This window comes from Capricornis sumatraensis, chromosome 19 (assembly GCF_032405125.1).
Source record: "Capricornis sumatraensis isolate serow.1 chromosome 19, serow.2, whole genome shotgun sequence".
Lineage (NCBI taxonomy): Eukaryota > Metazoa > Chordata > Mammalia > Artiodactyla > Bovidae > Capricornis > Capricornis sumatraensis.
The window spans coordinates 49,065,775-49,077,934 of NC_091087.1; the positions used below are offsets into that span (position 1 = coordinate 49,065,775).

The window sequence follows — 12,160 nt, forward strand, 5'->3', positions numbered from 1 at the left end:
AAAGAAAATTAGCTTTATTTATGTAAATTAGAAAAATTGATTGTAGTGTTAGAATTTGTCAAATGTTTTCATTCTGAACAATTTACAAGTGTATTTATATACAAACATAATAAAATAGATTACATCACATTGCTTTTGCTTGACTCCAAGTGTCTCTCCATCCTGAACATGCCCCTCTCACTTCGGGTTTTAATTTTTAATGGGGAAGTGCTTTGTTTTGACACAGTGTTTAATTCACACAGTATAACACTGAAGTGGAAGGAGAGTCAATGATCAACAATTAAAAAATACTTTTCAACCAAAATGACTTCATCATCAGATTTTTCTATATTAAAATATGTTTCATGTTAAAAAAACATACTTTTATTCATTGATGATCTAAATTTATACTAAATTTAACATTTATAGAAACCCATAGTTAATTAAAATATAGATATGAATTATATTAAATGCATTGGTATGAATGTTTGCCACAAATGAAAATGAAGAAAACTGTTAGGAACAGAGGTAAAAGAAAATCCATGGGAGAAACTGAAATGCTCTGGTTATATTTAAAATGATTAAAATGTCAATTTTCCAAACTCAATACAAATAAAACCAATAGATCATAAAATGTCATGATATTTATAGATCTCGAATCTTAAGTTACACTGCAGACTGTAATTAATTTGTACTATTATATATATATTAGATACTTCTAAGCCAAGTTTCCTAAATAGCTTTCCAGTCACTTACATTGTTTGAGAACTCCAAGAAAGTTTAATACAATTACTGAGTAAGGCAGAATTTTAAATTAGCAATTGGGATACAATATAAATGCAGATAATTTAGTCAAATCTATATCTGTAAATGTAGTAAGTATACCATATGTATATGGACTGTTAGAAGAAATAAATTTTGTTTTTAAAGCAGTGGTTGGTTTTCTAAGTTTAGTTCTTTAGCATTTTATTGACATTATCCTGGCAAGAATTCTGACTGAGCTCTGTGGTTTTATTATATGAAAGAAAAAAAAAAAAACCAACCATGAAAAGTGAGTTGGCTGTGACTTTCCAAAGTGAGCTATTTAAATTAAAATAAATAGCCAGACCTCAAGTGCACTTGTGTCTAAAATGTCACTTTTGCCCCCCAAAGTGAAGGAAATGATCAAGTATTGTGTTAAGGTGCTTACTAGTTTAAAAAAAAAAAAATCAGAGGAAGTTGGTCTTTAACTGGATGCTTGAACTCTTCCCAGAGTTCTTAGTATGTTTTGATGTTGGTGTCTTGACTTTGACAGTTTCTTGATTGCCCTTTATAGCAGCTTCAAGGCGGGCTTTCAAGGCTGGAGAAGAAGCCATTACACTTTTAAAGACAGATGAGTACTGAGGCCCAATCTGCATGAGATTTTGCAAAGCAAAGTCATGGAGATTTCTCATTACGGAAGTTGCTGATCCCAGGGCATTCTCGTCCAAAACGAAGGAAATGAGGATGGGCAGCAGACAGGCCACGAGCTGAGAGCCTGCAAAGGACACAGACCGTGTAAGCACTGGCTCCAGGGATGCAAATGTTCCATGCACACTTGACAGGAACCTATTTCCCCAGCCTGAAGGGAAGCAGTTCTTCCGATGTCTTCTCCCAGACCGTTACTAAATAATATCAATACTTGGGGTTAACATCAACATCTGCCTTTCCGCAGGTGTGAAAATACAATATTAAGTGACTAGAGGGAGAAGGAAATGGCAACCCACTCCAGTGTTCTTGCCTGGAGAATCCCAGGGACGGGGGAGCCTGGTGGGGTGCCGTCTGTGGGGTTGCACAGAGTCAGACATGACTGAAGCGACTTAGCAGCAGCAGAGGGATGTTTTATACTTTAAAGAACATTCAAGTTCTGACTCTGTTAGTATGCATTCAGTGCTAGCACTTACGGTGCTGTTCCTCAGCCACGGCCACCAGTGCTTCCAAGACCTTTATGCCTTCTTGAAAGATCTGAAGCTCAGTAGTGTCTTCAGGTTTTCTCCTATCTATTTCCTGCAACTTTTCCATGATAGAGGATACTAAAGAGTAAATGTATGGATAGGAAACAGCTGGATTCGGATACTGAAAAATGGAAAGGAGGAGCTGATAGGTCTTGATTTGTACCTAGTCAGATAAGAGACAAAAAAAGTATAAACTATAAATACAAATTTACATTTACATTAAAATGTAAGTTTTAATTAAATTTTTTAAAGTTTTAAAATGTAAAGAAAAAAATTTTCCTACCCCACCCCCAAACTTACACTTATTTCTATTTTATCTTCAATTCTGGAGGTCCAAACACTAAATTCAGGTTTGCATGCTAAAAGTGGTTGTGACAGCTTGGAGTGGGAATAAAGTAGTTAATTCTTCTTTTTTTGACTAGTTTCTATTTTCCCCCTTTATGTGTCTCTCTATAATATATATATTTTTAAAAAAAGAACTTTGAAAAATATTTTGGGAAACGTTTTAGATGAAGAATCACATATATTTGATGCAATGAAGGTGTTAGGGAACTGTGTCTAGACTGTATTAATTATACGTCACCACATATCAGAGGCATGACTTTGAGACTGCTACATAAAGCTCCTGTTAGGACAGAGGAAATAAACAGGGCAGAAGAATAAAAGATGACTATACATCAGATATACAAACAATCCCTTATTTAATTCACTGTGATGATATTTGAATGATTTTTTTTTTTTTTCCGAGAGAAAACCTGATTCCTGAATTTTAGGAGTTTATCTATTTGTGATCATGTGCTACAAACTTATTCTGTAGCACCTAAAAACACAGGAAATTAACCAAGCGAATAAAAGGATCAGAAAGGAATGGGATTAATTTGTATGTGCTGTTTTTGAAATTGGTCTCATTATTTTACAATCATATACTGAAGGCATGTGCTGAAGTCTTCCTTTCCCTCCTGAAAGAAAACCCACTGAAGTTCTAGGAATGTATCAATTTTAAGATGCCGCTATTTCAAATTTAGTTGGTGATATTTTTAATCCTTTCTTTATCATTCTCTATCTACATTCTATCCTAATGGCCAAAAAACAAGACCATTATTATTTGACTTTAACCTAAGAATATGAATTAATCCAAACCTAAAAATAAAAACTTTAGTCTGGTACTTTTTGTTGGAACCAACAAAATCACAAAGAAAAGTTTTTAAAAGCCTAAATGTATTCCTATTATAAACATCTGTCTTCTAAGGACACTTACCATAGGATCTTTTATCTCAAGAGTGGCCTTAAATTTCTCAATACAGCGCTTCTGAAGGCATGGGATCGTAGTTACTTCTGGACTTGTAGACAAAATAAATACTGTGATAGCGGTAAGCAGACTGACTTCGTCAAGTTCTTGGTGTGTTCCATCTACTAAGGAGAAGTAATCTATGAAAAATAGATCCTGATACTTTCATATTTACTGTCTTATATATCTGTGAAACGTTCTCCAATTTGGTAGTAACAATTTCTTTTGGGCACCAATGGGCTACAGATAATAAATAGTGACTTAGAATCCTGGCAAATGATATAACTTCAAATTTTAAATTTGAAGCAACATTTTAAATTGCACTCATCTCACACGCTAGTAAAGTAATGCTTAAAATTCTCCAAGCCAGGCTTCAACAATACGTGAACCGTGAACTTCCTAATGTTCAAGCTGGTTTTAGAAAAGGCAGAAGAACCAGAGATCAAATTACCAACATCCGCTGGATCATCGAAAAAGCAAGAGAGTTCCAGAAAAACATCTATTTCTGCTTTATTGACTATGCCAAAGCCTTTGACTGTGTGGATCACAATAAACTGTGGAAAATTCTGAAAGAGATGGGAATACCAGACCACCTGACCTGCCTCTTGAGAAATCTGTATGCAGGTCAGGAAGCAACAGTTAGAACTGGACATGGAACAACAGACTGGTTCCAAATAGGAAAAGGAGTACGTCAAGGCTGTATATTGTCACCCTGCTTATTTAACTTCTATGCAGAGGGGTTGGACTGGAAGAAACACAAGCTGGAATCAAGATTGCCGGGAGAAATATCAATAACCTCAGATATGCAGATGACACCACCCTTATGGCAGAAAGTGAAGAGGAGCTAAAAAGCCTCTTGATGAAAGTGAAAGTGGAGAGCGAAAAAGTTGGCTTAAAGCTCAACATTCAGAAAACGAAGATCATGGCATCTGGTCCCATCACTTCATGGGAAATAGATGGGGAAACAGTGGAAACAGTGTCAGACTTTATTTTTTTGGGCTCCAAAATCACTGCAGATGGTGACTGCAGCCATGAAATTAAAGACGCTTACTCCTTGGAAGGAAAGCTATGATCAACCTAGATAGCATATTCAAAAGCAGAGACATTACTTTGCCGACTAAGGTCCATCTAGTCAAGGCTATGGTTTTCCAGTAGTCATGTATGGATGTGAGAGTTGGACTGTGAAGAAGGCCGAGTGCTGAAGAATTGATGCGTTTGAACTGTGGTGTTGGAGAAGACTCTTGAGAGTCCTTTGGACTGCAGGGAGATCCAACCAGTCCATTCTAAAGGAGATCAGCCCTGGGATTTCTTTGGAGGGAATGATGCTAAAGCTGAAACTCCAGTACTTTGACCACCTCATGAGAAGAGTTGACTCACTGGAAAATACTTTGATGCTGGGAGGGATTGGGGGCAGGAGGAGAAGGGGACGACAGAGGATGAGATGGCAGTATGGCATCACGGACTCGATGGATGTGAGTCTTGAGTGAACTCCAGGAGTTGGTGATAGACAGGGAGGCCTGGCGTGCTGCGATTCATGGGGTCGCAAAGAGTCGGACATGATTGAGCGACTGAACTGAACTGAGAGTCAAGAATTACCAAAGTAATTATAATCTTCACAAGTAAAGAGATCAGTAAATACATATATACATTTACTAGATATATGCATTTATTAGTTGTGTGACCTTGGATAGTTAACCCTGTCTTCAGTTTTCTCATCTGGAAAATGAGAGTAATAGTACTTAAGTTAATAAGTTAAATGAGTTAATCCTCATATAACATTCAGAATAGCACGTTGTACATAAATGCTCAAAATAAATTAACTTATTATTTTTATTGGGGAGAAATACAGAGGTGCTTGGGCAATTGTCTTTTCTTTGCTAAGTTTAAAGTATTCATATTTTGCTAATACATGTGTCAAATGAAAATAACTTAGCATTTTGTTATATATCCTATTTCTTAAGAGTATAGAAAAATGTGAAAATCTGTGTGTGTCACAATCATTTAAAGGAATTTTCTACTAGATGTAATTTACCTTCATTTTCCTAAGTCATACTCTCATTAAATAATTTTAATAAACCTGCTGTGGAAAATCAAATGTTATTTGAAAAGGCGTGGCAAATTCAATTCATTAAATTGTTAAGAATGGATTGCTACTTGGGAAGAAATTAGGGACATACTCTTTGGTAACATTCACTCATCAAATACTGAAGAAACTGTTTATGTGCCAGCATTCTTTTTGGCCCTAGGAATACAATTTACAGAGAAGATGTACTGTATGCCAGGAAGTAAATAAAGAATTTAATTTCAGCTAGTCACAAGGTCTATGGCAACCAGGAGTTGCTACACTGGGCAGTCAGAGGAAGGTTTGAGGAGATTAATACTTGAATTGACACTTGCAACACGGCAGCAATGAAGGCAAAATATTATAGCTGGGAAGGAGATATATTTATAAGAATAATCCGGATAATTTTAAGGTAAAATAGGTGTAAGGCCAACATTTAAAATTATGAAAGCATTATTATAAGCACTTTATATGTAATCCTCACAGTAACATCATGAGGAAAGTATTCCTCATTTCCCCCATTTTATGGACAAAAAACTGAGGAACAGAAATTCAGTAATTTGCCAAAATCACAGTTATTAGTGAGGTGTTGAGTTTGATTCCAGAGAATATACTGGTACTTACAATGCCACAGTGTTTCCCATACAGCCAAGTTATTTTTAGTCATTTACAGTGACTTGAAACTACAAGAGCTCGTCTATGTAGTATAAAAATCTCTTTATTCTTCATAAATAATGCTCTCCTGGGTTCCTCTTCCCCTTTCTTCTAAAATTTCCTTATTCTGCCATTCATGCCCCAGCTCCCTTATGTGCTCAGTCTCTCAGTCATGTCCGACTCTGTGACCCCATGGAGGGTAGCCTGCCAGGCTCTTCTGTCCATGGGATTCTCCAGGCAAGAATACTGGAGTGGGTTGCCATGCCCTTCTCCAGGGGATTTTCCCAACTCAAGGACTGAACCCAGGTCTTCCACATTGCAGGCGGATTCTTTACCATCTGAGCCACCAGGGAAGCCCAAGAATACTGGAGTGGGTAGCCTATCCCTTCTCCAGGGGATCTTCCTGATGTAGAAATAGAAGTGGGGTCTCATGCATTGCAGGCAGATTCTTACCAGCTGAGCTACCAGGGAAGCCCAATGTTCCTCTTAATTCTCTTTTACCTACAATAAGGCGCAAGGTTCCCTTAACATTGGTAAGGAATTGAGGCCTCTTACCAACAGCCACGAGCCAGAAATGGGTTCTTTGCCTGTGACCCTGGCCATCATCTTAACAGTAACTTCATAAGACACCCTGAGACAGAACCATCCAGCTACACTACTCCCCAATTCCTAACCCTCTAACACTGTCAGATAACAAATGTTTGTTCTTTGAAGCCACTAAGTTTTGGAGCCATCTGTTATGTTGTAAATGTTTTCCCTAGCACAATCAGCCCCTTCCTTATTTCTTCTCACTAGCGAGTCCAAATCCTTCATGTCCTAACCTCATTCCCCGATAAGACTACAGAAAACCATCTGTGTGCCTGTGCGTGAGATGAAAGAGGCAAGCTCATCATAACTCACCCTAACAACCTACACTTATTACTTTACATCCTTACCTCCCTGTCTTCATATTGGCAGAGATTCATCCTTCTAAATGTGCTGTGAATTTTTTTTTCCTCTTCTGCCTAGAAAAGGGATGCTGCTTTCTTCCCTAACAGCTCCATCTGCAACACTATCTCCACCTTTGCTCCCCACTAGCAGGAACTCATGCTAGACCCTCATCTGAAAAAAAAAACAACCCAACTTCCTTGACCCTGTATCTTCCTTCACTTTCTTCTCTTGCGGTCAAGAGAAGCCTGAGCGTGATCCTTCCCCTCCTTACTGCTCATTTGTGCCTCAACGCTGTAAAGCATGATCTCCAGAGTGTAATTTACACTGCTGCCCAGTCTCTAGTCATTAAAACTCTTTTCTCTGGCTTCTGTTACTGCATTATATTCAGAATCTCCTGCCATCCTGTTGCCTAAACCCAAGTTAGGAGATTTCACCCATCCCATAAGTGGCTCTGACAACTCCTGAATACATGCAGTCTAAAACCATCTCTAGCCAGCCTTTCTTGAATCCCTGACTGCTTCATAGTTCGTTCCACTTGCTTATCCTGTAGGCATTTCAAAATCAATTCACTATCTTCCCCTGAAAACCCTCCCTTTGGTATTTCTGTTAAGAGCACCATGAATGCTCAAATCACCTTACCCTTTCAACTTCTATACCAAACTACCAGTAAATTTTCTTAATACTTGCTTAACATTTTAGTTTTCATTATCCTTACTGCTACAATCTTGTCTCCAACAGTCTTGCTTTCTTTTCTGTGTTACTGCCAGGTGAGTCTTTAGAAATGCAAACCCTATCACTTTGATCCCATTTTAAGAACAAACGTGCCTATTAAAGGCAGTCCAAATCACCAATCATGCCAAACCTTTCACCATCTGACCCCATGTACCATCCAGCTTCATCTCTTTACTCATTACCGTTCACTACCTTCTTACTCTTTCCCCTCAAACCCACATTCACTCATTACACTACTGCTGTCCCCAAATATACCGTACTATTTAAGTTTCCTGGTCTTGTATCAAAATGTGTGAGAATACATTTCTGTGATGCCTATGTGGAGAATGGAGAATACTTTCTTATCCTTTAAGAAACTCTCTTGAAAAATCTCTTCTGGTAGTTACAGAGGGGAACCACTGAGCTCCCCTCCATAGTGGGAGGTCCTGCCCAGCTGTGAGGACCGTGGTCAACTCCCTCAGGTTGACCTCAGCCCCAGAGCTGCCTTGACTGACATCAGTCTTCTGGGGGCAGCCACATCTGAGCTGGAGTGCAGACACTTGTCCTTTGAAAGGCACTGATGGGCAGTATTCAGAGGACCCCGCAGGTGTGCTGAGTTCTGCTGGACACTCTTACTGCAGTGTGAGTTCGTTTGCCTACCACTGCTTTCCCCACTGCCTTCAAAGATACTCGCTCGCCAAAATGCATCTCAGCATGCGCTTCCACAGAACCCTTCTGTGACACTCTGCCTGGTTCACTCAAACACAACCATTCTAATTTTTGCCAGTGGTCTCTGTTTCATTATACCAGAAATGCAGTGGTAAGTAAGATACTACTGTCGCCTTCAGGAGCTTCTATGGTATAAATAACACCCAACGGCAATTTGTAGGTACTAGACTTCCCTAGACTCCCAACTCTGGGCACAAAGTGTGTGGTCAATAAATTGCTGCATTCAACTGAAATCTTTTTACCATATGAAACAGAATATGGTGAACTGTGACACTGATAAACAGAACAAAAAAGCCAGGGTTAATTATAATATGTGTAAACACTTTTTACAATCACAATGACAATGTCGAAAATAAAACCTATGTAACAATAACAGAAAAACTAATTTGAACAGATACTGAACATAATACTGGCTATCATTTACTGATATACGCCAAGTAAAAAGTGAAATAATTTTCATATATGTCACTGATCTAACAGTTTCCTGTAACACAATCTCCCTATTTTGTTAATGAGAAAACTAAGGCTCAGAGAATTAGATAACTTGTCTAGTCGCTTAGCACTGGTGCTGGAGTAAGGATATAGACCAGATCAGTCTTGAATTATAATGTATATCTGATCCAGTTTTCACTATACTGTGTGTATTAAAAAATTCTGACATGGATGACACCTTATTTTAAAATTAACATATTATTACATTTGAAGGTCTCTCACTGTCAACACACAGGCTTCTAGCCATTTTTTTGCATTAACGTTAAAGATACTAAAATGAGATCACAGATATCTGCTACCTATGATACATACCCTCTAAATATGTAGTGAACACGGTCTCCTCTAGATGAGACTGCCAAACATGATCAAGTAAACAGCATATTCTCAAAACACTGTCCATCTTGCTTTTTAAAACAAACTCCACAACTGCTTCCAAAGAGCCTGACTTACCTGGATCCCAACAGTCAAGGATTGTAGTTAAAGCGCTACGGAGGAGGCCCGTCCAGGCAGTATGGCTCTTTTCTGCTCGGGCCATGGGAGAAGACAATATTCCTTTCAGAGCCTGCAGGGAAGCTGCAGCCGTTGAGGACAGCTGGCCCCCAGGTAGCTTCACGGCAGTTTCCCTGAGGACTCCAGTTGTGAGGTACAGTATAGTAGGAAGGATTGAGATGCTTCCTGTAAGACATTTTGAAAAACACTGTTTCAGTCTATATGTAGTTCCTCAAAAGAAATTGCCAAATGAGTAGTTATGTCAAAGATTTCTAGCTTTAAAGATTATTTTTTCATTAACAATTATAAGTTTTAATAACCTTAAGATTTTAAAGGTTGGATAAAATTTAGGTTCTAATTGGAGATGTTATTTAAGTTATATCACAGTATCATTATCTTGTGCTGTGTGATTTTATTTGGTAGTTGACAAACACTGAATTTTTAGTGTGGTAAAATATTTTTAACAAAAATTTACCACTTTAACCTTTTTTTTTTTTAATTTGGCTGTGCTGGGTGTTAGTTGTGGCATGTGGGATCTAGTTCCCTGACCAGGGATCGAGCCCAGGCCGCCTACAGTGGGAGCAAGGAGTCTTAGCCACTGGACCACTAGGGAAGTCCCACTTTGACCATTTTTAAGTGTATAGCTCAGTGGCATTACGTACACTCACTACCACTATGCATCTGGGGGATTTATTTTATATTAAGCCTTGCAACTTGCAGTGAGTTAGTACAAAAAATTAAAGTTTCCATGGCTACTAAGTAGTTAAAAAGTCGCTTTGTTTAAAAGGAAAGGGAAGAGCTAAAGTTAAAATGGTCAATTAAGTTTTCCCAGGGGCTATCCACAAAACTCCTGTAGTGTATTTTTGCCCTTCATCCTTTGCTAGTCACTTTTTCTCCATTCTTGGTATAAGGCAGGTGTGTGAATAAGGAATACAAGGTTTTCAGTCAAACTGAAGCTTGAAGTTATATTAAGTTTATAATATATATGAGACTTATAAGACTTATATGCTGTCTATATATAAGTCTGCCAAGTCACATTTAAGCAGAAATATGCTTACCAATTAAGTATCTATTAAGTACTGAGTCCTTATTATGTGCTAGGGTACTAGAGGGTAAACATTTTGCTGGAAGTAAGACATATGTCTGTGTGTGTGTGTATATATATATATATATATATCTTCTCTATATAATAATAGATTATATATAATGCCTCTATATATAACAAAAAAACCTATGTATATACATATGGAAGCTGTATACACACACACACACACACACACACAGAGAAAAACAAAACTCAGTATGAGAGTTTTTAGGGAAGCCTTCACAAATGAAGTAGGTCTGGAGTTGAATTTCAAAGGAAGGCAGAATTTTAAAAAGGAAGAGAAGGGGTGGTGTCATTTCAGATCAAGTAACACCACTGGCAGTAGCACAGAACAGGGCTAAGCATGGAACCTCCTAGGTTTGTGGTTCACACAGAAGGTATCAGGAGGCAGCTGTACTCAGCAGAGCCCTATGGAGAGCCTTAGACACTATATTAAAAGTATGGACTTGATTCCAAACAGAACTGGATATGATGAGAAGCTTCTATCAAAACTGAGGCAGGAAAAGTCCATTAGATACTGTATACCAAAAGACGCCCCAGAGAGAGTAATTGCCTTCAACTGGTTTAAAATATTTCTAAAAAAAAAAAACAAAATACAAAAACCACCATTGAAGAGCATTATTTTTCTAGACTACATGCTGTCCCTATATTTACTTTCATCCTTTTAGTAAAATAAATTACTATATCGTTAATCGTAAAGGATTAAAGACAATACCCAAATCTCTGGGTCACTATTTGTTTAATGAAAAAAAGATTAGCAACCATTTGTCTCCATTATCTATTAAAACCATTTCTCTCCTTTTGGGTCAAGTAAAGCCATCACATACCACAACATACCTTCAGGAGAGCACACTGCAGGAAGTTCAGAGAGGATAACTAGCGCGGCTGAAACCAACCTACTTCCATCTTCTGACAGCATCTGTGGCTTTGTTGCTTTCCCTCCTGGGCTACCTGTCAATTTAGGATTTAGCCCTGGGAGCTGCCTAACTAGAATGCACACACACAACTCCAGTGTTGCAAAGACCAAAGACTTCCCAGGCACAAGTCCTCCTGTGTCCTTTCCCTCTCCAAACTCTGGCAAGGTTTCCTTTTCAGCAGCCCCATCATCGACTGGAAAACAAAAAGAACAGTGTTGAATAAATACTTCACGTTTGCTTTGCTTCTGTTGTAGGTAGCACATTTTAATGGGTCAAGACTTGGGTCTTAATGAAAGAGAAAGCTGTTATGGAGGTAAAAGGAGTTGTCTTTATTTGGACTTCTTATTATAGTGGGTCTAAAGAAATCCTCGGGGACCTTCTCAGCCTTGCAATATTGTCTGGTTAACTCCATGCAGTTAAGATGTGAACCTGAAAGCTAGAGCTCCAGCACTGACTTTACCACCATAAGCAGTGGCTGGGCAGAAAGATATGTACTGAGGTCTCTGATGTCTTTATGAAACTGCCGTCTCAGCCTAGGACTGCCAACCTCTGGAGTTCTTGTAGATGAGAGAATAAGTCCTTGTGTTTTAAATCTACTGTCGTTCTAGGTTTTGTTATATGTAGTCAAACGTAATCTTAAATGATATACTCACCAATACCAAATCAGACTTATAAATGAGCAAATTAATCACTTTATAAAACTAAGTCAGTAAAAAAAATTGTCAGTCATTCTTTCCCTGTACACTGGTAAACACTTTTAAGTACTCAATCCATATAAGGGATTTTTTTTTTCCTTCCAGGGCTGTTAAAATTCTAATTTTCCCAAGGAAA

General features: G+C 38.1%; 1 protein-coding gene across 1 annotated transcript in view; it reads right to left on the bottom strand.

Annotated features, from left to right (window-relative positions):
* Positions 1-158: 158 nt before the first annotated feature.
* HEATR5A (HEAT repeat containing 5A) overlaps positions 159-12,160 on the bottom strand; it is an 81,509-nt gene continuing 69,507 nt past the window's right edge. Inside the window, exons 31-35 of the mRNA XM_068991102.1 lie at positions 11,250-11,522; positions 9,269-9,493; positions 3,211-3,365; positions 1,902-2,115; positions 159-1,495 (exon numbers count right to left, since the gene is read on the bottom strand). Coding sequence (XP_068847203.1) covers positions 1,188-1,495; positions 1,902-2,115; positions 3,211-3,365; positions 9,269-9,493; positions 11,250-11,522 — 1,175 coding nt within the window. The 3' untranslated portion in view covers positions 159-1,187. The remainder of the gene's footprint in view (positions 1,496-1,901; positions 2,116-3,210; positions 3,366-9,268; positions 9,494-11,249; positions 11,523-12,160) is intronic.